General features: G+C 40.3%; 1 protein-coding gene across 1 annotated transcript; it reads right to left on the reverse strand.

The window, feature by feature from the left end:
- Positions 1-2,713: 2,713 nt before the first annotated feature.
- On the reverse strand, positions 2,714-14,734 carry LOC139473704 (uncharacterized). Its single transcript, XM_071256420.1, has 6 exons — positions 14,402-14,734; positions 9,269-9,356; positions 8,800-9,005; positions 7,978-8,051; positions 4,445-4,640; positions 2,714-2,830 (listed from the first exon to the last, which is right to left on the reverse strand). Exons 1-6 carry the CDS (start codon positions 14,732-14,734, stop codon positions 2,714-2,716), a joined length of 1,014 nt encoding a protein of 337 aa, XP_071112521.1.
- Between the last annotated feature and the right edge of the window lie 10,410 nt (positions 14,735-25,144).

The raw sequence follows: 25,144 nt of genomic DNA on the forward strand, positions 1-25,144 counted from the left end.
TCAACACCCTCCATCTGTGCTTTTGGCACATATACAGAAATCACTTTTAGCGAAGGGTTACACTAGAAGGGTAGCCAAATCGATCATCATTTGTCAACCAAATCCCTATAATACCATAAGTGGAAGGCTTTTGGGGCCTATTGTCACGTGTATTGTATTTCTTCAGCCCCTAACACTTTGCTGAATATATTGACCATCTCCGGTCATCCCATAAGCATAAGGGCTTAGCTACATATTTGTCTGTGATTCGCTCCGTCGTCCCAACTATTATTACAGGCACAAATGTCACCTTGTAGGCCGAATTACAACCATTGATATGGTCATACAAGTTGTCGGAGTAGTCTTCTAGCTTTCGTCCCTGACCTGGGATCTGAACGTCATACGAACCACTTGCTGAGAAAGAGTTTGTCTGCACTATCTTGAAAACGATTTTCCTCCTGGCTATCGCACCAGTGAGCAAGATTCATGACTAAGACGTCAATAGTTTATTTTGGATGGACTTTAATTTGCATGGGAAAGGTTTCCTTGGCTAGAGATGGGATTTCATCGCCAAGATCAAATTCCAGGACAACCTAATTGGTTTATTTACTAGTCCACATTTGACTTCTATTTTGAATCCTAAGGATAGGGAAGACGTTAACTTAGAGTTAATCAACTCAACACTCTAATGAGTAAATAACCTCAAGGAGGTTCGATAGAAAAAAACAACACTTGGGAATAATGCGTAAAGCAAGTCTCTTGGACAATAAAAGAGACGAAAACGCCTGAAAAGCAAACTAGTCTTTTAGACTAAGGACTCAGTCACTTTTACTGGGCAAGGAAATTTTACATTTCCAAAAATACAAGGTACTTGATCTAAGGTGTATCTAGACTCACAACCATCAAAATAGTACTTGATCTCCCAAGAGTAACTTGACTCCAAATAATAAATGGTTAATTGACCTCAACTCGACAAATCGCGGAAAGGTGGTTGTCTACGGGTTATTAGAAAAAACCTAGCTAAATACAACCAGAGTATGTTAGTACTAGATTAAAACTGCCCCGTACATACTTACGAACGAAACCTGAGATTCGAATGACCATCGAGTAGCACGACGACCCGTAAACGGTCTAGCGACCCCTTGCGGTAAGAACACATGATTTTGCCTACTTATCTTTACTTATATACGCGGACATTGGAGAGAACAACCTGTCCTGGTCTAAGCCTGGGTATGTAATTGCCAGAGTTGGGAAAGTGGGAAGACCCCAATAGCAAACTAACTACTAAACCCATACGGAAGATGTAAGTACCCCAAAATAAAGCGCTGAACATAAGCTATCCAACGGTAGCGCTGAATATTTACCACTAGATATGTACAATTTATGGAGGTGGCAAAAATGGCCATAAATACATGATAAATATCTACAAGTACAAGACAATCCCGCTAATGCGTGAAAATCAGAGTTAGAAGCTACATAAAACATTTTAATACAACAAAACAACCATACTGAAGATGAAACCTGAGAAAATGCGATGTGCGACGGGTGGTGCAATCAGGGCGGCTGCCATGCTCAAACATGATCATGTGCTGTAAACACACTGTGTTGTGAGAAGGCAACGGATCAAACAAGTCAGACCATGCCAATAGTCACATCACAAGTGTGTTAACTGAACAATGTCACACTCAGACCTTTATCAGCGGCAAGAGCGCCACAACACTGACACATCACTAATTAAACATATACAATATATATCAACAGATTTACCGAGCAGTGGCTACAGGAAATAAAGATACAGGACAGTGTTCAGAAACAAGACATACTCATAGGGTTAAATAGCAGTATTATAGTTGTACAAAATATGGATAATTTTCGGTTCCTAAACTTTTACTATTATAAAGTTTGTTTGTTTGTTTGTTTGTTGTTTAACGCCTCACACAGCAATATTCCATCTATATGACGGCGGTCTGTAAATATTCGAATCTGGGCAGACAATCCAGTGATTGACATCATGAGCGTTGATCTACGCAATTGGGATACAATGACATGCATCAACCAAGTCAGCAAGGCTGACCACCCGATCTCGTTAGTCGCCTCTTACGACAAGCATAGTCGCCCTTTACAGCCTGTATTGGTTGCTGAAGACCTATTCTAAACAGGATCTTACTATCATAAAGCAAATTCATTTTGTAAATATTTGGTGAAATGTAATTTTTTTCTAATTAGCCCTCTTCTCTCATTTTGAAATAGTGGACAGATAACTAGATATTGGAACTCATCACCTAACTAAGATGATTTACTTCATAGATATTTTCTTTCCGTTTAAGTGATTTTTTTCCATCTTTCCTTTTCAATTTGGATATTGAGATTGGAGGTTCTAAATTTTTAAAAGTCTCGCCAAATACATACTTTCATATTTAAATCATTTTCGAAATCAGGGATTCATTTTTAACTATGGTATACGTGGCTCCTTTTGAATATCTATCTCGTGTGGCTTTCCAGCATTGTAAATTGGCAAAAAAATGTGTAGGAGTGTCCCTCAGTGATATGGTAGTGCTGCCGTTCCGGCGATTCTGACATTCAACCATCCCTTGCCTTGAACGTATCGCCATATATCACAGAGGGCCATTCTTGGTGTCAGTTTATCGCCACCTGGCAGAGATATTGGATAAGGTATTCTGAACGAGATCCTATGGTATATACGAAGCACGGTCCTATTGAAGTCATCTTAACGTCATATTTGAACGACGACAGTGCTGACGTTGACGTCCCCACGTGCGATTATAAGGCCGGGTTGTACGTTTGCTTGTCTCTCCGGGAAAGGCGGCAAAGCGAAACCATCTATCTCCAACTAAAGAGGAAAAAAGGTCAAAAGTATTAACTTCAAAGTCAAAGTGAGTTTAGTTTAAAGCCGCTCTAAACAGTATTCCAGTTATACCACGACGTGTCAGATTGATTTGGGTTTTTAATATGCAGTCGTTCCTCACTTTAGCGAAACCCACGAGCACGGGTATGGAGCTGATAACCCCATATAACGAAGCGTTGTTTATTTCACGATAAAACATTTTCTATCATGAAGTCATTTCTGGAGCTTAGAACATGCGCACGCAACATGATTACGTCGTATATTTGACGACGGTACTTTTGAGAGATGAGTGCCTAGTGAGTTGTTCCCAATAGATGTAGCTGGGCAACGCAGATAAACGCGATGGCCAAAATACCGTATCAAAAGTGAGGGAGATATGACAATCGGTATTGGGAGAAAAGGTACAGGTGATCGACGTAAGGATTGTGAAACTATGGGGGAAATACCCACCTGTGCGTAAAATAACTTGTCCGACGATGCAGAAGTCGGATTCTATTCAGGGAGTCATCAATATTTAAATAGGGGATGCTATGTTTAAAGCTTGTATATTTTATTAACATCCTTAAAGAGGGTGTACATAATGTTGATATCTCATATCAGAAATAAACGACCCATGGTTGTTTATTTTTTAAATAACCGTAATGAGGCGAATTTAGGATTCCAACCCACGATCAAAGGTTTCTGGCACGATTAAACACAACAGCCTCAGACGAGGGAATCAATTTAAAAATAAATGAAGTAATATTACGCAACGCCGCTTAAAGAACTTGACAGCTTTGTTTGGGCAATATGGCCCATGGATTGTCTTGATTCTGAATGGGTCATTTCACGCTCAATCGCTTGACTTCAAAATTACCTTCGTCTACACAAACACTTTATTCATCCGAAATCAATGAATTGGTCGCGGTTATATTGATTCAAACCAGCGATTGTTGGATGTATCCGAACCAAGGGACGCGGATAGGAGAGATCACTGGGAGAGATGCTAAAACAGTTGATGTTAGCAACTTAACATGCTGTAACTCATAGATTACGCGTCCGCCATGTGCGCTACATTCACTAAGTCATAACGTAACAGTTTACCTGCTTACTGCTAAGCATAACTTGATTTCGTGAAATCTGTTCATGAGTTCATCTAGATAGTGGTTATTTTAATGACAGGTATATCTTCCGGGGTCAAAGTTCGTCTAACGTTATGTTAGATCACTACAACAGATCATGATGAGCGCATGTTGACATGATACTAGAGATAGGTATTGTACAGTTATGTTATATAGATCAATCTTAATGTGCGTGAAACACCGTGACTTATGTGTGTGTGTTTGTGTGTTTGTTGTTTTTACAACATTACAACAACAACCAAAATACAGCTTTGAATAATTGAATATGGACCAAACAAGTGGTTGATATCATGAGCACCCCCCCCCCCCCCCCCCCCCCCCCCCCCACCCCCCACCCTACACACCCCGCCGTCAGGGCACGATGATACGCAATTAACCAAATCATCGAGCCTGACGACCGATGCAATTTACGACAAGCCGAAAAGTGCCATGGTATTCTAACCCGTGTTCTAACATTAAGCCAGCTTTAAAGCAATACCGTGTAAACGCCTTCCTTGAGTTGGACTTCTATGTTAAAGTCCTGGCGGGGTGATAGAATCATCGCTGATACATTCACGCCCGTGCTCCATGTTCCTCCGAAGAGTGTATGGTATGAGATGATGTTTTTGTCAACCTTAAACACTACATGGAATGTAGAGATTGACCAATCTTCTGATCGAGTTGATATTTCCATTCTGAAATAACAAATAACAAAAAGGATACATTTCAATCTATCAACGAAGTTATATCGGGAATAACTGAAGACCAAATCATTTCATTAGCACTACGGTCTGTTCAGTAAAATAAAGGTAAATGAACAGTATCATAGTTTCAATGTTGCAATAAGAGATGAACCTTCTGTGTTTTGAAATTTGATGTAGTCCCACTGTAGAGTAGATACCCCTTTATTTCAATTTTGAACCGGGCGCATCATCGAGGCAGTAAGGGATTGCGGCCTAGTCAAGGCCCAAAACATTCCGATATCAAACTACCGTATTTCCTCTATTTGACGCTATGTCTGGCCTCTACACAAACTGTTGGCGTATTCTTACGTTAGTTCCACATTGTCAAGGCAAGATAAGGACAGGTGGTCATTTATGGAGTTGATATCACATCTTGCCGCTTGTTATTCTCTCGAAAATATTTTGTATTAAACATTAAATTTTAAACATTAGATATGTTTACGATTAGCGTCTCTTAATGTAGACAGCTTCTTCGGTAATAAATAGAACATAACGTTCTCTCATCGGAATTTAGACACTTAAGTCGAAAAACATAGTATGTCATAAACACGAGTATAATATCCTCTATTTATTACTTGCCCGTGAATAGATCACCCGTTTAATAAACATACAGCTGTATTGCACATTGTGTAATACCAAAACGCGTGCTTATGTACTGTCTGAACAATGTTCACGAACTAATATTGAAAGCTCTCAACATCCCTTGGCTTATTCAGCGACATTGCGTGTGGAGATGATAGATCACTGAGAGGAGCTCATGCTCATTCATATAAAATAAATTCTAGAAACGGAAAGAAATCTAAAACGGCTGTTTTTTTAACCAGGCGGAAGCAACATACCAACCACATGACCGCACCCGGAAGTAGATGTGAAACTAAACGAAACTGAGAGAAGGATTTTGATCAAAGGACTTAAATTTACACCAACTCCAAGTAGGGACAATGTGAGCACCTCAAAAAGATATCAATGGGTTTTGCCGGGTCTGTTGTCACTATGGACGTTATAAATTACAGGAAAATGTCTTTGGATATAATCAATGACCAGGACAGTTACGAAGTTACACATAATGCCAATGTTCATAAAAAACTTACAACTTTTCTCACTTCATTTTCAAAAGAAATCACTGAAAAGGAGTCAGATTACCTCACAAATTTTGTTTCTATTATGCTGTGACTCTTTGAAGACAACGAATTAAACCTGTTTTATGACATCTTAAAGAATTTGAACAAACATCTGGATTTTACCATGGGCTTCAGTTACACCAGTTAATCCATTTTTTGGACACTGGTAAAACTATTTGGACGTGATCTAGAAACAGAAATGTACTACAAACCTACAGATATGTAGCAATAACTACATTTTTCATCTTGTCACCCGACATACAAAAAAGAGCATTCCCCAAATTTAGCAAGGCGTATCTGCATGATTGTGTCAAATACATCTACAAAGAACATGCGACTTGCAGAACTGAAATCATACCTACAATCCCACGGATGCCCGATTCTACTTGTTAAAGATAGGATAAAGAAAGCAACAGCCACAGACAGAAAGACACTGTTGAAAGTGTGTGACAAATTAATAACCCTATTAATATAGCCTATGTATCGACGCACAATCCCAAGAATTTTGGAAGTTTGGAGATGCCAAGCCTATCTGAAAATGACCGCTTGAGAGCTATTTGTATGCTCCAGTAAGGAGCGTAGCAGCGTGAAGTTGCCAGACGATTGAACGTGCACTGAAACTACCATTTGGGCGTTAAAGCCGCGGCGGTGGCAGCAAAGAAAACAACCGACCAAGGCATCTCCAAACTTCAAATAGTGATTGCAGTTTGTTGTTTTTCCGTGTTGCAGTTGGCAACACGCTAAATTTTTATACCCTGGTTTACATCATCAATTGCATGATTTCTGCTTGAGAGACACTTTTTGCCATCAGATCCATCTTCTTGTTTTAGTGACACCGTTGTCTGTTTCAAAATATGAATTCTTTCAGATGTGCGCGTATACTTTGATCAGGTTTTTGTTTTATGTCGTGTCACAATAACTTTTGTTGCTGAGTATATATAGCTTAAAAACCCATGCCATCCCTCCACACCCCGTATATAAAATGATACAGAAATTATTTCTCCTGTTTCATGGACAGAAGGCACCCCCTTACAACATAGTAGAATTCCAGGATAATCTAAGTTGGGGAAAATTGTTTAGTTTGGGTATGATCTTTAGGGGGTAAATCAATATAAAATACAATGTTTCATTTTTTGTGTAACCGGATCATGTTGGATATAAAATGAAAGCTGGTGTTACAAGCAGTCCTTGTGTATGGTTTGAATCTATTTTCCATAAAAGTAAAATAATCATCTTTTGGAAAAGAAATGTGGGAAAAACACATATATCCATATCTATTCATCTATAAAGTTAACTATATTTATTTAATAATGATAACAATTGTTTATTTGTTTGAAAACCTTCATTTTAGAACATTTCCTTTTTAAAACATACATGTCAAGTAAAGGTTTTCAATAAATGTTGAGAAATATAAGTCGCACAGAGATTGTATCATATCTGGGCCTGGAAAAAGAATAGAACTTAGGTAAATCCTGGAGGGGTTTCTTGTAAATGATCCAGTGAAATATATTCCAACAGGGACAATGTGATGAAATGAGTTAATGTCGATTTATTCTGCTCCAAAATATACACTTGCCAACACAACTGCAGTCTTCTGACGTTAAAACCCCACACACCTTGCAGCCTACCAACTTGCCTAGCTAACATTTCGAAAACTGTTTTACAGGTAACTTGTCGGTAAAAACTTTATCACTTGCTAGGCGCTGCCATCTTGTATAGAAGACGCCACACATGAAAGTCACAGGATATCTGGAATTTAACTGCCCAGGGCGCCGTTCCACAAAGCGGTCTTAGCGCTACCTACTGTCGTAAGTCAATGTTAAGTATGGAGTTACGACCGTCTTAGCGCTAAGATCGCTTTATGGAAAGTACCAGTCAAAATTTTAATAAAATAAACATCTCATAGGTTTAACATAGAGGGAGAATCTGGATTCAAATCCATGACCAGCGGATCTTAGTACGGCTAAGGGACGTAACTCCTTGTACACTGCGGGGTAATCAGTGTCTCGCTAAGAACAGCATTTCTACTCGAAGTCTCTCATTGCATATTTTCAAAGGAAATGATTACAAAGTAATGGAATAACAAGATTATGATTACTAAGTAACATTAAGATGTTAAGTGCAGAATTTCTGACGACATGTTGTTGATATCAGCAATGTTTCCTTACTTGTTATCCGTCAGAACTCCTTGAAACGTCACAGTGAAGCGACTTGCTGGGCCACAGGGGAATTTTGCCCGGCCCTGTATGATAGCATAAAATAATCCTGAATCAAATATTGAAGGTTGAACGAACTTGAACCATAAATCAAGTATAACTGATGATCGTTTCGTATGAGTGAGTGGGTGGGTTTGACGCCGCTTAGAACAGTATTCCGGTTATATCATAGTGCGTCAGCTTCACCTGGGAGGAAATTGATGCAGGTCCTAGACGTTTACCACTCATGAACACGTGAATTGGGTGTGGGAGTTTGTATGGAGACTAGATATGCTTCAGCTACAGCTTCAAAACCAAATATATTCTTTATTAAACTCTGAGCCGAAATATTTTTGGGCAGACAATATTGTCAATAGCAGAAAGTGCACTTTTTTTATTCAAGTATTTTAAGGGACAACGTATCTTTTTCGATAAAATTTCGAACACACAAATGTCATGTTTCTCTATATATTGATGTATTTACACATTTTAAGCCAATGGTATTGCTAACACATTCATATATATGTTTCACGCCAAACCGGACTCATTTTCAATTAGTAGGTAGTCTCGCGTGAGAAGAACTAATTTTACTCGCTATTCTTGCCTGAAATCGCATCATATTACGATACATATTTGCCATATGTTTAGGAATTCGGAAAGAAATACATCTTTTTTTTTACTTGAATCTTTTGCAATGGGAATTATTGGATCAGTATAGTTTGCATGTTATAGATCCGAAATAGGGCTAATTTATAATAAGGTTGATATCGTTGTTGCAAAAAAGTCATTCCTCACGGTATTTCGGAATCTGAAGCGTCCACAGAGGTCAGTCACTTTCTGCCACATGCCGGTAGATGCCTGGCACACGCTTGTGGAATTCATGTGACAGGACCGGAAGTCGTCTGTGCACGTGTACTTAGCCTCGGCTCCCATGTAATGGCCATCATACTTTACTTCGCTGTTTGGTACCACTGGAGGCGGTGAGCCACAACCTTGGAATTCTGCATGGAAAGGCGGACATTAACTGTCGGATAATGTCTCTGTGATGTAACAATATGTATAACAAGGCATTTGTTCAAGTCAAGAAGATGAGATATGGTTAGCAAGTGGCGTAGCCACGAATGACAAGACAAAATTAACTTTAATTCACTTTAATATAGCAGTACTCCGAATTGTGTTTTTTTAATACTTCCCTTTAATATCAATAATCGGGTTCATATTCGTATATTAGGCACTGTCTTCTATCAATTCTCATTATCCTTACCTTTGTGACAAACTGTACTGTCGAATCTGTTTACTCTGCATCGGTATCCAGGTGGACATTGGACCACCGAGCATGGGCCAGACAGGGCCTGAATAAAGATATCACCATATCACTGCAATATCGACACACCTGTGGCGATCACTGGTCATAACGTAAGATGTAGAACGAGACGGCTAAGTGTCAGACCATATGATATTCAGGTTGTTCCAAGCAATTGTTCAAGAATCGAACACGAACCTTCAGCGTGAAGAGCGAAAGTAAGGGTTCACGCATTTGCCGATGCAGTAGGAAAATAGATGTTATCGATTCTAGTTTAAGGGTAAAATATGGTAAGAGTTTGCCTGCAGCAGCTGGGTATAGTCACTCGCGTGATGACGTTGACGTGCAATGTTCAATGACTGTGTTTGGCCATTTGAGGCCTTCGCATTACACAGGTGAGCAGTTTTTCTATCTTATACTTATGGAGCAAAAGACAACTTCTCCGTCATCTCAGATAGAAGCTTTTAAAGCACATTCAGCCTGACAGACCAAGAGAATTCTGTTGAAGGTTACAAAACTTTTCAATTGTTTAAGGAATATGTGGATTTCTAACTAAAAAATATTTAAACTTACTATTATTGAAGAATCAAAAGAAAATCGCGTTCTGCCTTTGAAAAAAGCTTGCAACGAATCTGCGATACCGTTCGTCAGATTTTAAGGAAATCAGTTGCAGTATAAATTCAATTATGGTCTTTCGGAAAATGTAGATTCAGCCCTCAGATATATCAAACATCATAAGTATTCCGAATGTTCAGATTCCCTTGAGAGTCTTGCCTCCGACATCAACAAGCAAAACAGGCATGTCAAAATATCTGACAGATCCCTGTCTAGTAGGGTTGTAGTTGCGGAACTGGAGGGAGATGACATTGCTTCTGGGTCAGATGAAGAACGTCGCCTCGAGAAGGCAAAGTTCGCTCCGTAAGCGTCGTGCAGCAACTTACAGGCCTCGTGACAAAGGTTTTCACAATGCTCCTTCTGCAGGGGATACATAAGATGTGTAGACGGCAGTAGCTCGAAACAAGGAGTAGTCAAAGAAACTTACGAGAGCTAGTTCCGTTCACAAGGTAGAACAGTCTGTATGGAATCCTTAGATTAGACTAGACTGGATTGGCTTTCTCTTGTATCTAGATTCGGGTATCCTATCTGTTCCTTCTATTAAATTTGAAGATGTTAAGAATACATTCGCAGGGTTCCTAACATGCCTTCCATGTTTGACAGCATGAAGCTTGGTTAGTTTGAAAGGGGAGATATGTGCAGGCTTTTGACAAGACTCGTGCATAAAGAAATTCAGAGGGTAGTATTGTTGGACAGAATGGTTAGGTTAGATTATCCTGAGTGTGCATATGAGCTTATGTTTTGGAGCAACAATATTTTTATTTTGAACTGCCGGACTCTGCATAAGCATTATGCTCTATTGACTTCAATATTTTCAGACGCCAATGATTTGTGCTATGCTGGTTAAATAAAAAAATACTGATTACGTTTTCCAATACAGCAGGGATTTGGTTCAAGCTAAGTGACTGGCTTTGTCAATTTTTGTTACAGCTGGTTTGCACAACATCATACCGAGGTTGAGTTGGATCTCAAGGTCAGACATTTGGAGAGCTGATGTGAAGATTCATATATTTGGAAAGTTTTCATGACCCTGGATCCAAGATGGGGACCACATTCAGTGGACAGATTCACAAATCACATTGATACAAAGTTGGTAAGATTCAGTTCCAGACCGTGGGTTCTCGGAGGCAGTCGATGCATTTACACAGCAGTGACAAGGGGACAACTACCGGACTATACCACTTGTACATCTAGTTTTTAAAACAATCATTTTTTACAAGTTACAAGGCTCCTACAACTATGGTTGTACCTACGTGGTCCTCTGCATCATATTGGCCTTGTCTTGTTTTGTGATTCTTGATTCATTTAACACCTCAGGCTATTAGATTTTTCCTTATTTGATTTTGATATTGAACATTTGTTTGGAGTGGGCATCTGGTAACAGAATGATTTCTGGTTCATAGGGAATTGATCAGTTTATCAGGAAATATGCCAGAAATAGTGTCAAACTCAAAAGCACCGGTCATACAGTAGAAGAGTGCTTATATTCCATGGAAAAAATGGAGTTCACATTTTCCAGAGGTGCCTTGATTAACAGCAAAACATTTTGATGTTGGTTTAGATCTCACGTCGCTTTAGATCTTACGTCTCCAAGAAGGTAAGAAATTGCAATCTATTGTTTCGGCAATCTACGGCACAAGTTGGGCACATCAAGTGGCAAGTTTAACAGATCCATGTCAGTTCTCACACAAAATATCAGAGAAGCAGCACTGAGAAATTATAGTAATCCCGTCCAGAAGAAAGAGCCAACTGATATGGATATGCTGAAAAAGACTTGTTTACGATTTAGGTAAGAAAAGTTGTTCCCTGTAAGGTTTAAGATTTCTGTCTATGTCCATCCTCTCGTATGCAGTTGTTTCATATTTTCTGAAGTTGTACATGTAACATGTTCAGACGTATCATTTCATAATGGATATGTTCGTATTTTCATTGAAAGAGGGCAAGGTAGATGTGTACAGAGGTAGAAATGTTTTGATTTCGGACTCTGTCACCAAACGTTGTCCAGCGACAAGTTTGGGTCGATATTGGACAGCTGAAAATATTTGCAGAATTCTGAGGAGAATATATTTTGTCAAATAAACTGTTGCAAAACTTTAAGGCAGTTCAAACTGAAGCGAGAAAAACATCTGCCATATCTCGAGCGAGAGATATATTTCTTAAAGTTAATAATTTCTGCCGAAGATGTTTCACAAATTGGATTACAGTTTCCATTCGGGAGTAACTCCTGCTGCAAACGCCGGGGTCCCCAACATGCTGTTCAAGGGACATGGCCGCTGGGCCTATGACAAGGCAGAAGAGGGTAATGTCAAAGACAATTTAACAGACTTATTGTAGGTGTCGTCTTTGTTGGGTATGTAGAAGTTTAGAATTAAATATGTTTGCATTATGTTTGCATTCATCCCTTCCTTTAAGTTCGTGCTGTGGAAGGTATTACCCTTGATATGCGTATGTTGCACGTGGTAAATATTTTATGTTCATTTGATCGAACCGAATTAGAACGTACAATTATTTATTATGGGTTAAATACGGTAAGAGTATGCCTGCCGCAGCCGTGCATGTGAAAGTCACGTGGAGAAGGTGTATGTTCAATGACTGTGCTTAACATTGTCTCAAGGATATGAGGTCACAACGCATTGAAGTGTTTAGCCATGAGCAAGGTTGAAGTCATACTTTATCTGAGTGATTTGGTGCGTGTGGTGTGATGTAGAAAGTTGCTGGTAAAGTTACAGTTGGGACCCAAAACTGAGTAAAGGAAAATATAAATTTAATTTAAATTAGCCTGCTCGCTTGTCCGCTGCGGTGGGCATGACCCTTGAGGTTTTAGATATTGTACATGGTAAATATATCATGTTCTTTTGAGCAAAACGAATAATAACATAATTGTTTGGCTCGTAGTTTCACAGATATAAATTCCATATCTTGAAGCTGTGACAGCAAACATATTATAACTCGAAAAATCCCAGCCCAACCTAGGACATTACATTGTCGGACCGACTCCAGGCAGATATGGGTATTCTTGTGGGCATTAACATACGTATTTTTGTTTTGTTTGTTGTTGTTTAACGCTGCATTCGGCAATATCCCCACCATATGACGCCTATCTGTAAATAATCGAGTCAGGACCAGACAATCCAGTGATTGATATCATGCGTATCAATCCACCCGATCCCGTTAGTCACCCTTTTAGCAAGCTATTCTACCCCGGATCTTCACCGGTCAAACTACGTCCAACAGGGCCTGACGTCTGGTCCCGTGAGAAGCGAAACACAAAACGAGTAGCCACAGTTGCTTTGGAACAAAATTGATTTTCACCTTGTGTGAGTTTGTATTCAGATTAATATTTAATGTCATGGTCATTCGGTTCGTAATGCTACATATGTACACCATGCCAATTGTCTCGCTGAATAATATACTGACTGGAGATAGAAACGATATGAAAATCGCTGCGTAATATAAAACTTTAGTGTAATAAGTTTTAACTGATTGCAGCAAACGTTTGTTAAAAGTCAGTTTGATGGCTCAAATACATAAAGAATGACTTTAAACGATTCAGAAAATGTAATTCATGTGCAAAACAATCTCCGATCGTGTAAGGGGATAGCGTCATGGTGTGGTGAGATGTCTGGCGTTCTCTCTGGCGTCATTGTTGCAAGTATACGTGCCAATGGAGGATATGCGCATTACTGACTGGTCTGTGATTCCAGCTCTTCCACGCCAACGCGACGGGAGAGATGTCCATGGTATGACGGGATCGGCTGGTCAGTCTCGCTGACTTAGTTGATGCATGTCATCGATCAATGTGATATCAATCACTGGATTGTCTGGTCCAGACTCGATTATTTACAGACAACCGTAATATAGTTGGAATATTGCTGAGTGTGGCGTTAAACAACAAACAAACCAAACCATGGTATCTGTCGGTGCAGACTTTGTGTCAGGGGCGAAACTACCATTGTAGCAGAAAAGCAATTATTGATTTACCTTAAATTACTACCCATGCAGTAAGTCATTAATTCAAACTCTACACTTGAAACTTGAAATTAAACTCAACTTGAAAAGCGGAATCTTTACGCGCTTAAGGATTCCAGTGTAAGATGGTTTGTGCCATAAGCAAACGGCGCTCTCACAATTGTATTCATTATTATGATAGGTCGGCTCACCTTCAAATATAATTATAATATACCCATCACATACTTCGAATGAATATGTAAAATCTCATAAAAGGAATATAATATAAGGTAATATATAAATATTTCATGTTCAAATGTCATTGGTCATCATAGATGTATCTTGAATGAAAGTCGTAAATGTGTTGGTGAAACACACACAAACTACTAATAAAATGGCGGTGGGAGATATATGATGAATGGGTGAGGGTATACGATAACCGCAGCCAGTCCCCTACAACAGGACATGCTATTTCTATCACCTCGTCACATACCATATCATACATGAAAATATAAGTCCTAATGAACTCACCGCAGGCCACAAGTCAATGTCACTGAAGACGTAGCCTTGTTTGAAGATGACGTTGGTATGATTGCTGATGTTGCTGTTGAGGTGGCAGGTGCGTTTCGACAGATCAAAGTTAAATGACCTGCAGGTAGATGATCTGAGGCACTCCGAAGAACAGCCATATATTGTGGAAGGCCGCACGATGTCAAATATATAGCCCACCATGGCACTATCTTGCTTCAGTAAAGAATCCGTGTCAAAACAGTTGCTACATGTTACAGGGGACTTCATAACTAGGAAAAACAAAACTAAACACAGAGTCCCAAGAACCATCTTTCTCGCTGTGTTATGATGCATGTTATCTGCCAAGTTACAGCCAACGTTTAACAGCGGGTGTCTGAACAGCTTCGACGTCTCCTTGGCAGTACAAAAACATCCTTCTTCACCCGGAGACCTTTCGTCACGGACTAAGCTTGTATACAAAGCAGTAAACTCATTAACTTCACATCGTGTTTGGAAGGATGAAGATTGCATACATAATTTCCAGTATTGCAATTGTCGCGCAGAGACGGGTTTGTTACTGCCACATGACAAAATTCAGACGCCTTCTCATGTATAAGACGTTGTATAAGATTCGCTATCAGAACTGGAGGTTCTAGCAAATGATCACATTACGCTCTGGCATTGATTATTAATGAACGCCTGTTGTACATAATGTCTTTAAAGAATGCAATAACAAAACATCCATTGTGATCAAAACCCATGATGAGAGGTGCAATAGGTCTTCAGCAACACATGCTTGTCGTAAAAAGGAAACACTTTTTTTATTTCTTGGTTTACGGAGGCGCCGCTCTTTCAAAGTCCAAATGCTAAAAAAAATAAAAATGAAAATTACCTTTTTTTATTACCGCCGATCTTTTCGTCAAAAAGTTAAAAAAAAAATTCATTTCCTCGTCGAACGTAAAGCAAAAAAAGTCACTCTGATATTTCTCGCTGGGATCGTTCTCTAATACCATCAAAGCTTGTTAACGCAAAGCGCAGTGGTGACCAGTTTAACTCTTTCAACACTGTTGGCTGGTCAAGAAGCCACGAGTCACACCGCAGGGTAGACCGACCAAGTCACATCAAACTAGTTTATATTTTTATTAACCTACTTGTCATATCATTCATTTATTAAATCTATCACGTTTCACAATGTCTGAAATACGTATTCCATCTGATTTTATCATTTTGTATCTGAAGATTAAAAATTTATTCAGTAGACACTATTTCCCGCAATGTTATTGAAAATTCTCGGACACATTTCGACAACGGATCCTCATCGAACATGTGAAACAGCAAAATAAAGACGTTTCAAGCAAATCTTTGAATATATTATACAAGGTAATAGAATCAACGAAAATATATCTAAAAGTTGCCAAACTGACATCTAATTTATTGTTTCCATATTTTCGTGCGATCGCGTGTAATCGTAATGACATATCGGCTTTCGTCGCCTCGATTTCTCGGCTCAGACACGATGTGAAAATATATGCATAGGAAATCTTTATCACAGCTCGTAACATAAAGTTCCATATTTTTAATATAGATCGCGATTTCATGCTTCAAAATGTTCAGAATAGCATGATTTAAAAAAACCTTTCGCCAAAATCTGAAAATTACATTTGCTGTAATTTGATTGGCTGCCTTAGGTCATGTGCTTACATTTGACCAATCACGAACCTTGTAGCAGATTATGTCGGTGAAACAATATATCTAAGACAAAATTGTTATGGATGAGCAACTTCTTTATTACAATTGGGCGACGTTTCGGTGTAGATTCTAACACCGTTATCAAGCAAATGATGTACAAACTACTTACTTACTTACTTACGTTTAGAGATTTAACGTGCGCTTTCCGACTGGAGCGTATTTCGCACACGGGCCCGGTCGGGCCATTTAGCGTGGTTTTGAAGGGAAAATAAAGGTGTTGCAACCAGAGGGGGGTTTTAGTGGTTGCTTATATAAGTTTTGGAGATTTTGAAATTTGGAATGCATGCCTAGGGGTGTGGTAGTGTACTAAGGGAGTGTGTTGGTGTGTGTTTGTTTGTTTATGTGGTGTGGTTGAGTGTTTTTAGATGCGGATCATTAGATTGGTTTTAGTTAAGTATACGCCTAGTGCTTTAAATTTTTCTATATTGTTATGTGGATTTAGGATTGATTCTAGGGTTATGGCTTTATCTAGTTTTAGATTTGTTTGGAGTGTTGCTCGGTGGGTTTGGTAGTGCGTGCAGTGTAAGAGTGCATGTTCTATTGTTTCCAGGTGTGGGCAGTGTGGGCATTTTCCGGTTGCGTGTTTTTTTATTTTTAGGAGTTGACTGTTTAGTTTAGTGTGACCTGTTTGGAGTTTGGTGATTATTCTATCAATTTTCTTGGATGGATGGAGGATTTTAGGTTTGGTTAGAGGTTTTTTGAGGATTTTGATTATCTGTGTGTTTGTTTTTAGGTATGTCTTATGCCATTTTTGGGTGATTTTACGTTTGTTAATGCTTTTGATCTCTGCTTTAGATATTGGTAGATTAAGGCTTATTTCAGGAATTTTGAGGGATTTTTTGGCGGCTTGATCGGCGTTTTCGTTTCCATATATTCCTACGTGGGCTGGGATCCAGATAAATGCTATTTGTTTGCCTGCCTCTGTTAAGTTATTTGCGCTTTTGAGTATTTGGTTAATGAGTTTAGGGTGGTTTTTGGTGTTTTTATTTTGGAGGGCCTGTAGTCCACTTAGTGAGTCTGTGAGTATTAGGATTTTTTTTATGTTTTTTAGCATGTTGGTTATGGAGGGCGGATGCTATGCTCATTAACTCTGCAGTGAAGATGGATTGGTTGTTTGGGAGTCGATAAGATTGAGTGCTCCTATTTGGTTGTGCTATGTGGACTCCGAAACCAGTGCGATTTGTGATCGGATCGGAAGATCCGTCTGTGTAGATGTGGCACCAATTTGGCCAGTTTTCGTGTATGTAAGCTAGTGTGGTGGATTTAGCTATGTTTGGATCGGTTTGTTTGTTTATTGAGTTTGCCAGAGATGTGTCTATTTTGGGGATTTTTAGTTTTGGGGTAAATATATTTGATGGTTTGCAGTTTTGTTGGAGGTTATCTATTTGGTTTTCGTTTAGGTAGTTGAAAATTCGTTGAGATATTGGAGTAAGTAAAGGGTGCTTCCTAGTTAGAGCCTGGTCACGAGGGCGGATATTTTCGTTTATGAGGTTTTGGATGAGAGGGTTTGTTTGGGACGAGGCCCAGAAATTAAGGGTTAAGTGTTGCCTACGTAGGTTTAGTGGCATTTCTCCTGTTAAGGCCTGAAGTGAAGTGAGAGAGGTGCCATGTTGGGAACGTGTGACTATTTTAAGAGCTTGGTATTGGATTGAGTCTAGTTTTTTGGTTAGGTTATTGCTAAGCGTATCATAGATCGCACATCCGTAATCTAATTTAGACCTAATTAGTGATGCGTAGAGAGAGAGTAGAGTATCTTTGGAGGCCCCCCAGTTGGAGCCGGTGAGGCATCTTAGTGCGTTTAGATCTTTGCTGCATTTAGTTGTTAAGTTTTTAACGTGGGCCTCCCATGTTAGGTGTTGATCGAAGATTAGCCCTAGGAATTTGGTTTGTTTTTGGAACTTAATTGGTTTATTGTTTAATTTAAGATTTGGGGTGGTGTGTTTCATTTTTCGGTGTTTGAAGACTATTCCTGTAGTTTTTTCGGAGTTTAGGGAGAAGCCCCACTTGTCTGCCCATTGCTGTATTTTATTTAGGGATTTTTGGAGTAGATTTTGGGAAGTTGACATACTTTTTGTGCGGATCCAGAGGGCTCCGTCATCTGCGAATTTGGATGTTTTAATTTTAGGGGATAGGCCCTCGAAGAGGTCATTGATCTTTATGTTAAAGAGTGTTGGGCTAAGAATGCTGCCCTGGGGAGTGCCGTTTTCTAGGGGACACTGGTCCGATAGAACCTGGTCTATACCCACTGTGATTTTTCGGTTATTTAGGAAGTCCTGGATGTAGTTAACGATTTGTCCTTTTAGTCCTATTTTTTTAAGTTTTTGGATTAGCCCGTTGTGCCAAACCATGTCGAATGCTTTTGAGAAGTCCAAGAAGATGCCTGTAGTATATTGTTTGTTGAGTTGTCCTGTTTTGATCTCCTGTTCTAACCGGGCGAGATTGTCTAGAGTTGAGCGGCCAGGAGTGAACCCGCTTTGGTCTGTATTTATGGTGTTGTTTAGAGTTAGGTAGTGTTGTAATCTATTTTTGGTCATAGATTCCATTACTTTACATAAGTTTGAGGTCAGAGATATTGGCCTGTAAGAGTTAGCTTGGTTTGCAGGTTTGTCGGGTTTAGGGATAGGGATAACTAGAGCCTGTTTCCAAGAGGTTGGTACCTGGCCGTTTAGGTAGATTAGATTATAGAGTTTGAGTAGTGACTGGAGTAGCTTGTGAGGGAGTTTTTTGATTATTTGGTAGGATGTTAGGTCTAGTCCTGGGGCTGTTCCCTTTTTCCTGTTTTGGAGTACATAGTTTAGTTCTTCTATTGTAAAGGGTTGGTTTATTTCTAGGTTATCGTTTAATTCTTTGGTAGGTTTGGATTCTGTTTTGAGTTTTGTTTGGAATTTATCACTGAAGTTTTTGTTACTGCTGATGGTCGAAAAGTGTTTAGCTAGGTTATTTGCTTTTTCGCTGGGGTTGGTTGAGTTATTTATATTAGGAGTTTTTTGTGTGTCTTTTTAGGCCTCTAATGGCATGAATTTTGCGCCAGACCGTCCTGGCATCTGTGCGGTTATTTAATCCCTCGCAAAATTTTTTCCAGTCCCTAGTTTTGGCTATTTTGACTAGGTTTTGGACCTCATGGTTTAGTTTGTGGGCTATAGGTATGTAGTTATGGTCGCGTTTGGCTTTATTGAAGGCTTTTTAACGTTTTTGTCTGGTTTGTTCTATTTCCTCGTTCCACCAGGGTACTGAGGGTTTGCCTGATTTGTTTGCTTTTCTAAAGGGTATTGAATTTTTAGCTGAGGTGATTATGTATTCTGTTAGGTTTTTGCAGAAGGTTTCTGGGTCATTATGTTCTATCTCGTTTAGATTGGCTTGTTTGCAGATATTTTGGAATTTATCCCAGTTAGCCTGGTTATAGTTAAATTTGGGTTCTGAGTTTTCGGGTTTGTCGGGGACGTTGGTATTTCCTATGGTTATGTTTATTGGGAAGTGGTCACTTCCTAGTGGGGCGTCGTGAACTTCCCATTGAGTGCTTTGGGCTAAGTCTGAGGTGCATATACTTAGGTCGATAGCCGACATGTCTCTATTGCTTTTATCATATCTGGTTGGTTGGTTATTGTTAAGTAATACGAAATCGTTGGCCTCTATCCATTCAGAGATTATTTTACCGTGATTATCTATTTTTTCCCCCGTGCCCCAGGAGGGGTGGTGGGCATTAAAGTCTCCTAGGAAAATTGTTGACTTTTTGCCTATTTGTTGAAGTATGTTTAGATCCTCTGCTTGGATTTTTTGTTGATGCCAGTGGTAGATATTTATGATGTTTATTTTTGTTGTTGTTTAGGGTGATTTGAATACCGATGGTTTCTAGGTTTGGGGTGTTTATTTTGATCTCTTCATAGTTTAAGTCTTCTCTAATTAGTATGGCTAAGCCTCCTGATGTTCTAGTTGTTTTGGTTTTAGGACGATTTTGATTTATTTGAGAATTTGGTTTCTTGGATGCATGCTACATGCGGTCCTTTGTTTAGTTTAAATTTTGCTTTTAGTTCTTGGCTGTGCGAGTTAAGCCCGCCAGCATTCCACTGAAAAATATTTAGTCCTGCCATTATTTGGGTTTTTAGTGTTTGGAGATTGGTTGTTTTATGGGATTATTTTATATATCTGAGATAATTAGTTGGTAACCTGTATTGAAGTCTTTATAGTTTTGGGTGGTGAGTTTGAGTTTGAATGCTACTTTATGCAGGGCTTTAGTGCTAGCATCTGGATTTATTTGTTTTAGCATGTAAGCTAGAAGGAGAGTAACACTATTTAGCGTGTTTTTGGGGAGAGTTTGGGGTTTACGTTGTAGTTTTTTGGTTCTTTTAGGTGCTGAGGGTGTTATTTCGTTTACGTCATCATCGGTTTCTACTTCGTAATAGTCTGAGTTATCGTTGTTTAGTCCCTCACTCTCCATGGGGGTTGGTAGCGTCTCTGGTTGTGTTTGCGTGTGCGTGCTGGGCGTGTCTGTGTCTTGGCTGCTGATTGGATTTTCGGGTTTTGCCTGCTCGGGTGTGGTTATTGTTGCCCTGGTGGCTGTAGGCTGAGTGGTGGAAGGTTGGGTGATGGCAGGTATAATGCGGTTTGTTTTGCGTGCAGGTGTGGATGTTGTGAGAGGGTTGGGGGTGGTGAAGGTTTGGGGGTGGTGTGGGTAGTGGGTGTGGGTGGTGATTGCTGGGTGTACTTCCTGGAGGATACCATCCCATGCGGAGTTTAGATGTCGGGGAATGTTTGGTTGCGGTGTGGGTATGAGTGGTTGTTTCGTGTGCTGTGTTAGTTTTCTTGTTTGGTGTTTGGCCGTATCTATATTAATGTGTCTGTTGGCCTGTTGTGTGAGAGTGTGCCTGTGTAGGCATTTGTTAGAGAGTGAGGAGTGGTTTGTTGTTTTACAGTGTATGCACCATGGTGCGCAAATCCCTGGGCATTCTGTTTGGGCGCATTTCCTGCATTTGGTTTTTTTAAAATTACATCCGTTTGCTGTATGGTTGTATTGAAGGCAGTTAGAGCATTGTTTTACCTGTTTAATATAAGGTTTTACTTCTAGTTTTGTTGATGCGCCGAAAGAGATGAATTTTGGGGCTTCAGGATATTTAGCAGTTTTTTGAAAGTTGACGATAACGATAGGGGTGTTTGAGGTCTTTCCATTCCTATTTGAAGTTATCATCCTAGTGCTAGTGATTTTGGGTTGAGGGAAGGTGTCTGTGTTATCGTTTGCTTCGCTAGCGTACATTATTAAGTCGCCTTCTGTTTCTCTAGGGTTAACCCTAATTACACCTCTGGTGTAGAGCTGCCAGTTTGGAGTTTGATGTGTGACTGTAAATTGGAAGATTTGCGTTATCTTTTTGGCTGCGTTTAGGGATTGTAGGTCGGGGAAGATTATCTGGAATCCTTTATTTACTTCTTTGATTTTATCGAAATTGATTTTTTGTTTTTTGAACCAAATGCCTACTTTATTAGCTGTGAGAACTTTATTTAGGGTGTTTATGGGGCCGGCGGCGCAAAAGTACAGAGCGAAGGTGACTATGGATGCTGGGAAGGTGGGTGATGCGGGTGTAGTGTTGGAAGTGTCCAGCTTCCGTTTCTTAGGGTTCGTAATGGGTGCAGGCGATTCGGCAGGTTTGGGAGGTGAAGCTGCTGGAGTTTCTGTGCCGTAATCGTGAGGTATGAGGGTGTTGGGTGTCCGGTTGGAAGTGTTGTGTGCTTCGGCCGGTGTAGGGGTGTCGGGTTGGTGGATGTCTGCCTGGATGATAACACGTGCGTCGGACATGTTGTTGTAGATGAGGTTGGGTGGAAGTGAGTGAGATTTGGTGAGTTTAGAGGTGTTGAGTGTGGGTGTTTGGAGGAGGGTGCTTTGGCAGGTGAGAGGAGGTTTGGTGAGCTGTGTTTAGATGTATTAAACTAGGTATGAGCATGATATATATACATAACAATAGATAGATGTTTATATAACAGATAAGGTTGATGTACACTGATTGATTAGGTAGTCCACCCTAGCCAGACGAGCCAAAAACATCTCCTCCACGTCCCAACCCCTAGAAGCCGAACTCAACCATCTCCGCACTGTCTTCACCAGTTACAACAATTACCCTGTCAAGTTAGTCAACCAAACCATCAATAGCACCAGTGATAAACCTCCCCGCCAACAAACAGCCCCTTTCGTCATCAGCCTGCCCTACATAGGAACTACCAGACATCAGATCCGCAGACTACTTAAACATGAAGCCAATATAGATGTTGTGTTCCAGAGAGGCCAGACAATTCAGAACCTCCTCAATGCCATAGGTAAACCACCAAGCACACGCAAACAAGATCCAGCTGGTGTTGTGTACCACAACGAGGTGAAACTTCAAGACCTCTCAACCAACGCTTAAAAGAACATCATGCCACTGTCCTAAAAAAATACTATAAATCTGCTATCTTTGACCACACCCAAATCCACCCCAGCCACAATATTAAGTGGGACAACATCAACATCTTAACAACAACCAGAAAGACTTCAAGCTCAGAAAATTTAGAGAAGCCATTTGCATCAAAAGAATTCAGCCAGTCATAAACAGAGATCAAGGATACTACATCCCTCCAGCTTACCATGATCCCATCATTTTGCCAAAGCAACACTGAACTATTATCTCCCCACTGGCTTCCCATACATTCCTTCTTAGTAATCCTTGTGTTAATCCTATACCCATCAATTAACTGTACATCAACCCCATCTCTTGTATAAACTTGTCTTATCATAACTACCTAATCAATCAGTGTACATCAACCTTATCTGTTATATACTCTTCAAAAAAAGAAACTAGACATAGATGTAAATCCACTTTTTGCCAAATATCTAAAATAATTACATTAAATGAGAACCAAATAGGTCAAACAGAAAGATGATGTGTCTATAATTCGCGAAAACACATGCAAAGCATATAAACGTAGCATTGGGGGATCAATTTTACAGCTTCATCCAAACGCAACCGCCTGTAAAACACGTGCAGCACAAGATCCTGCATTTAGGCATGCAGGCCCCCCTGCTGAATGGGTATAAAAATCCACATCAGTGGCTGTTCATACAGTCCTTATAACGGCAGTAGAGGCGGTGACAGAATGCCAAGACTGAATGCAGCTCAACGGAACAACGCCATAGGGAGATTACAAGCTGGAGCAACTTAGCAAGAAGTGGCTAGGCACTTTGGCGTATCCAGACAGACAATCTCCGCACTGTGGACCCGATACAACAACACCAACAGAGTTGATGACAGACCAAGGTCAGGAAGACCAAGGGTGACAACCCAAGCACAAGATCGATACACCTCCGAGACCGCACTACCACAGCCACGTCTACAACCACACAGATCCCTAGGGTACGCAGAATATCAGATCAAACGGTACGCAACAGACTGAGGGAGGCTGGACTTTTTGCACGAAGACCTGTTCGACGTCATGTATTGACCCCATGTCATCTTGCGGACCGTCTGCTTTGGTGCCAACAGAGGATTAGATGGGCACGTGCAAGGTGGAGAAATGTACTGTTTACTGACGAGTCCCGTTTCCTACTCACACGTGCTGATGGGCGCGCACGTGTCTACAGACGTCGGAGTGAACGTTACGCCCCCAACTGTATGCAGCAGGTTGTCCCATTTGGCGGCGGGAGTGTCATGGTATGGGCCGGAATTCATCACGGTGGTAGGACGCCTCTCGTGCATGTGGCAGGTGCATTGACAGGTGTGCATTACAGAGACTTGATCCTACAGCCTTACGTTCTTCGTCACGTCAACGTTCATGGCGGACAGTTCCAGCAGGACAACGCTCGACCGCATATTGCACATGTTTGTCAGGACTTCTTACAGCACAACAACATCCAGACATTACCTTGGCCAGCCCGGTCACCAGATTTGTCCCCGATTGAGCATCTGTGGGACGAGTTGGATCGACGCTTTCGCAGAAGGAATCCACCGCCACAAACACTTCCGGCGCTTCTTGATGCACTTCAACATGAATGGCAGCACATCCAACAGCGTGTTATTGACAACTTGATTGCATCTATGGGTCGTCGGTGTCAAGCGGTGATTGATGCACGTGGTGGGCACAACCGATACTGACATTTTCTGTACCCCTGTGACATTAACTGTATCGTGTACGTGTGTCTGTCTAGGTGACACGATTAATGTTTTGAACATTGTGTACATTGATCTTTAAACAGTGTTTCAATTATGGTTTCTGTGTCCTATTTTGAAACAATCGCATTATATTACAATTTGAAAGTCAGTGTCAAGTTTCTTTTTTGAAGAGTATATAAACGTCTATTGTTATGTATATATATCATGCTCATACCTAGTTTGAACACCATTTGCTTGATTACGGTGTTAGAATCTACACTGAAAGGTCGCCCAATTGTAATAAAGAAGTTGCTCATCCATAACAATTTTGTCTTAGTTACGAGGGGTGTTCATTAAAGATTTCCCCTAAACCACTTAGGGTTATCATATTTGGTTGAAATTTCACATGTGTTATGATACATGTATCTATAGGTTATGTCTGAATTTGCAGCACCGAACTGTTAATCTTACCACTTTTACAGGTGTTATGATCGAGTAGGGTGTGACAATGGAGCCAGTAGAATACCGAGCAGTGATTAGGTTTTTATATTTGAAAGGTCGCACACCAAAAGAAACTTCGATGAAATGAAAGCAACTTATGGGGAAGATGCCCCATCATATGACTGGCATCGCCAGTTCAAGTGTGGTTGGTCGGACATCTGTGGAAACAGCTGCCATTCCTGGTCGCCCCCATTCAGCCATTGATGAGGACACTATCCATCAAGTGGACACTGCCATTTTGGCAGACCGATGTATAACTGTTCACCAGTTAGCACAAGATGTCAAGATCTGTGTAGGTTCTGTGGAAAAAATCCTCCATGACAATTTGAACATGCATAAGGTGTCTGCACGATGGATTCCCAGGTTGGTCACACCTTTCCAAAAGCAGGAACGAGTCAATTGCTCA

This window comes from Haliotis cracherodii, unplaced genomic scaffold (genome assembly GCF_022045235.1).
Source record: "Haliotis cracherodii isolate W230 unplaced genomic scaffold, xgHalCrac1.p SCAF_3, whole genome shotgun sequence".
In the NCBI taxonomy this organism is placed as follows: domain Eukaryota; kingdom Metazoa; phylum Mollusca; class Gastropoda; order Lepetellida; family Haliotidae; genus Haliotis; species Haliotis cracherodii.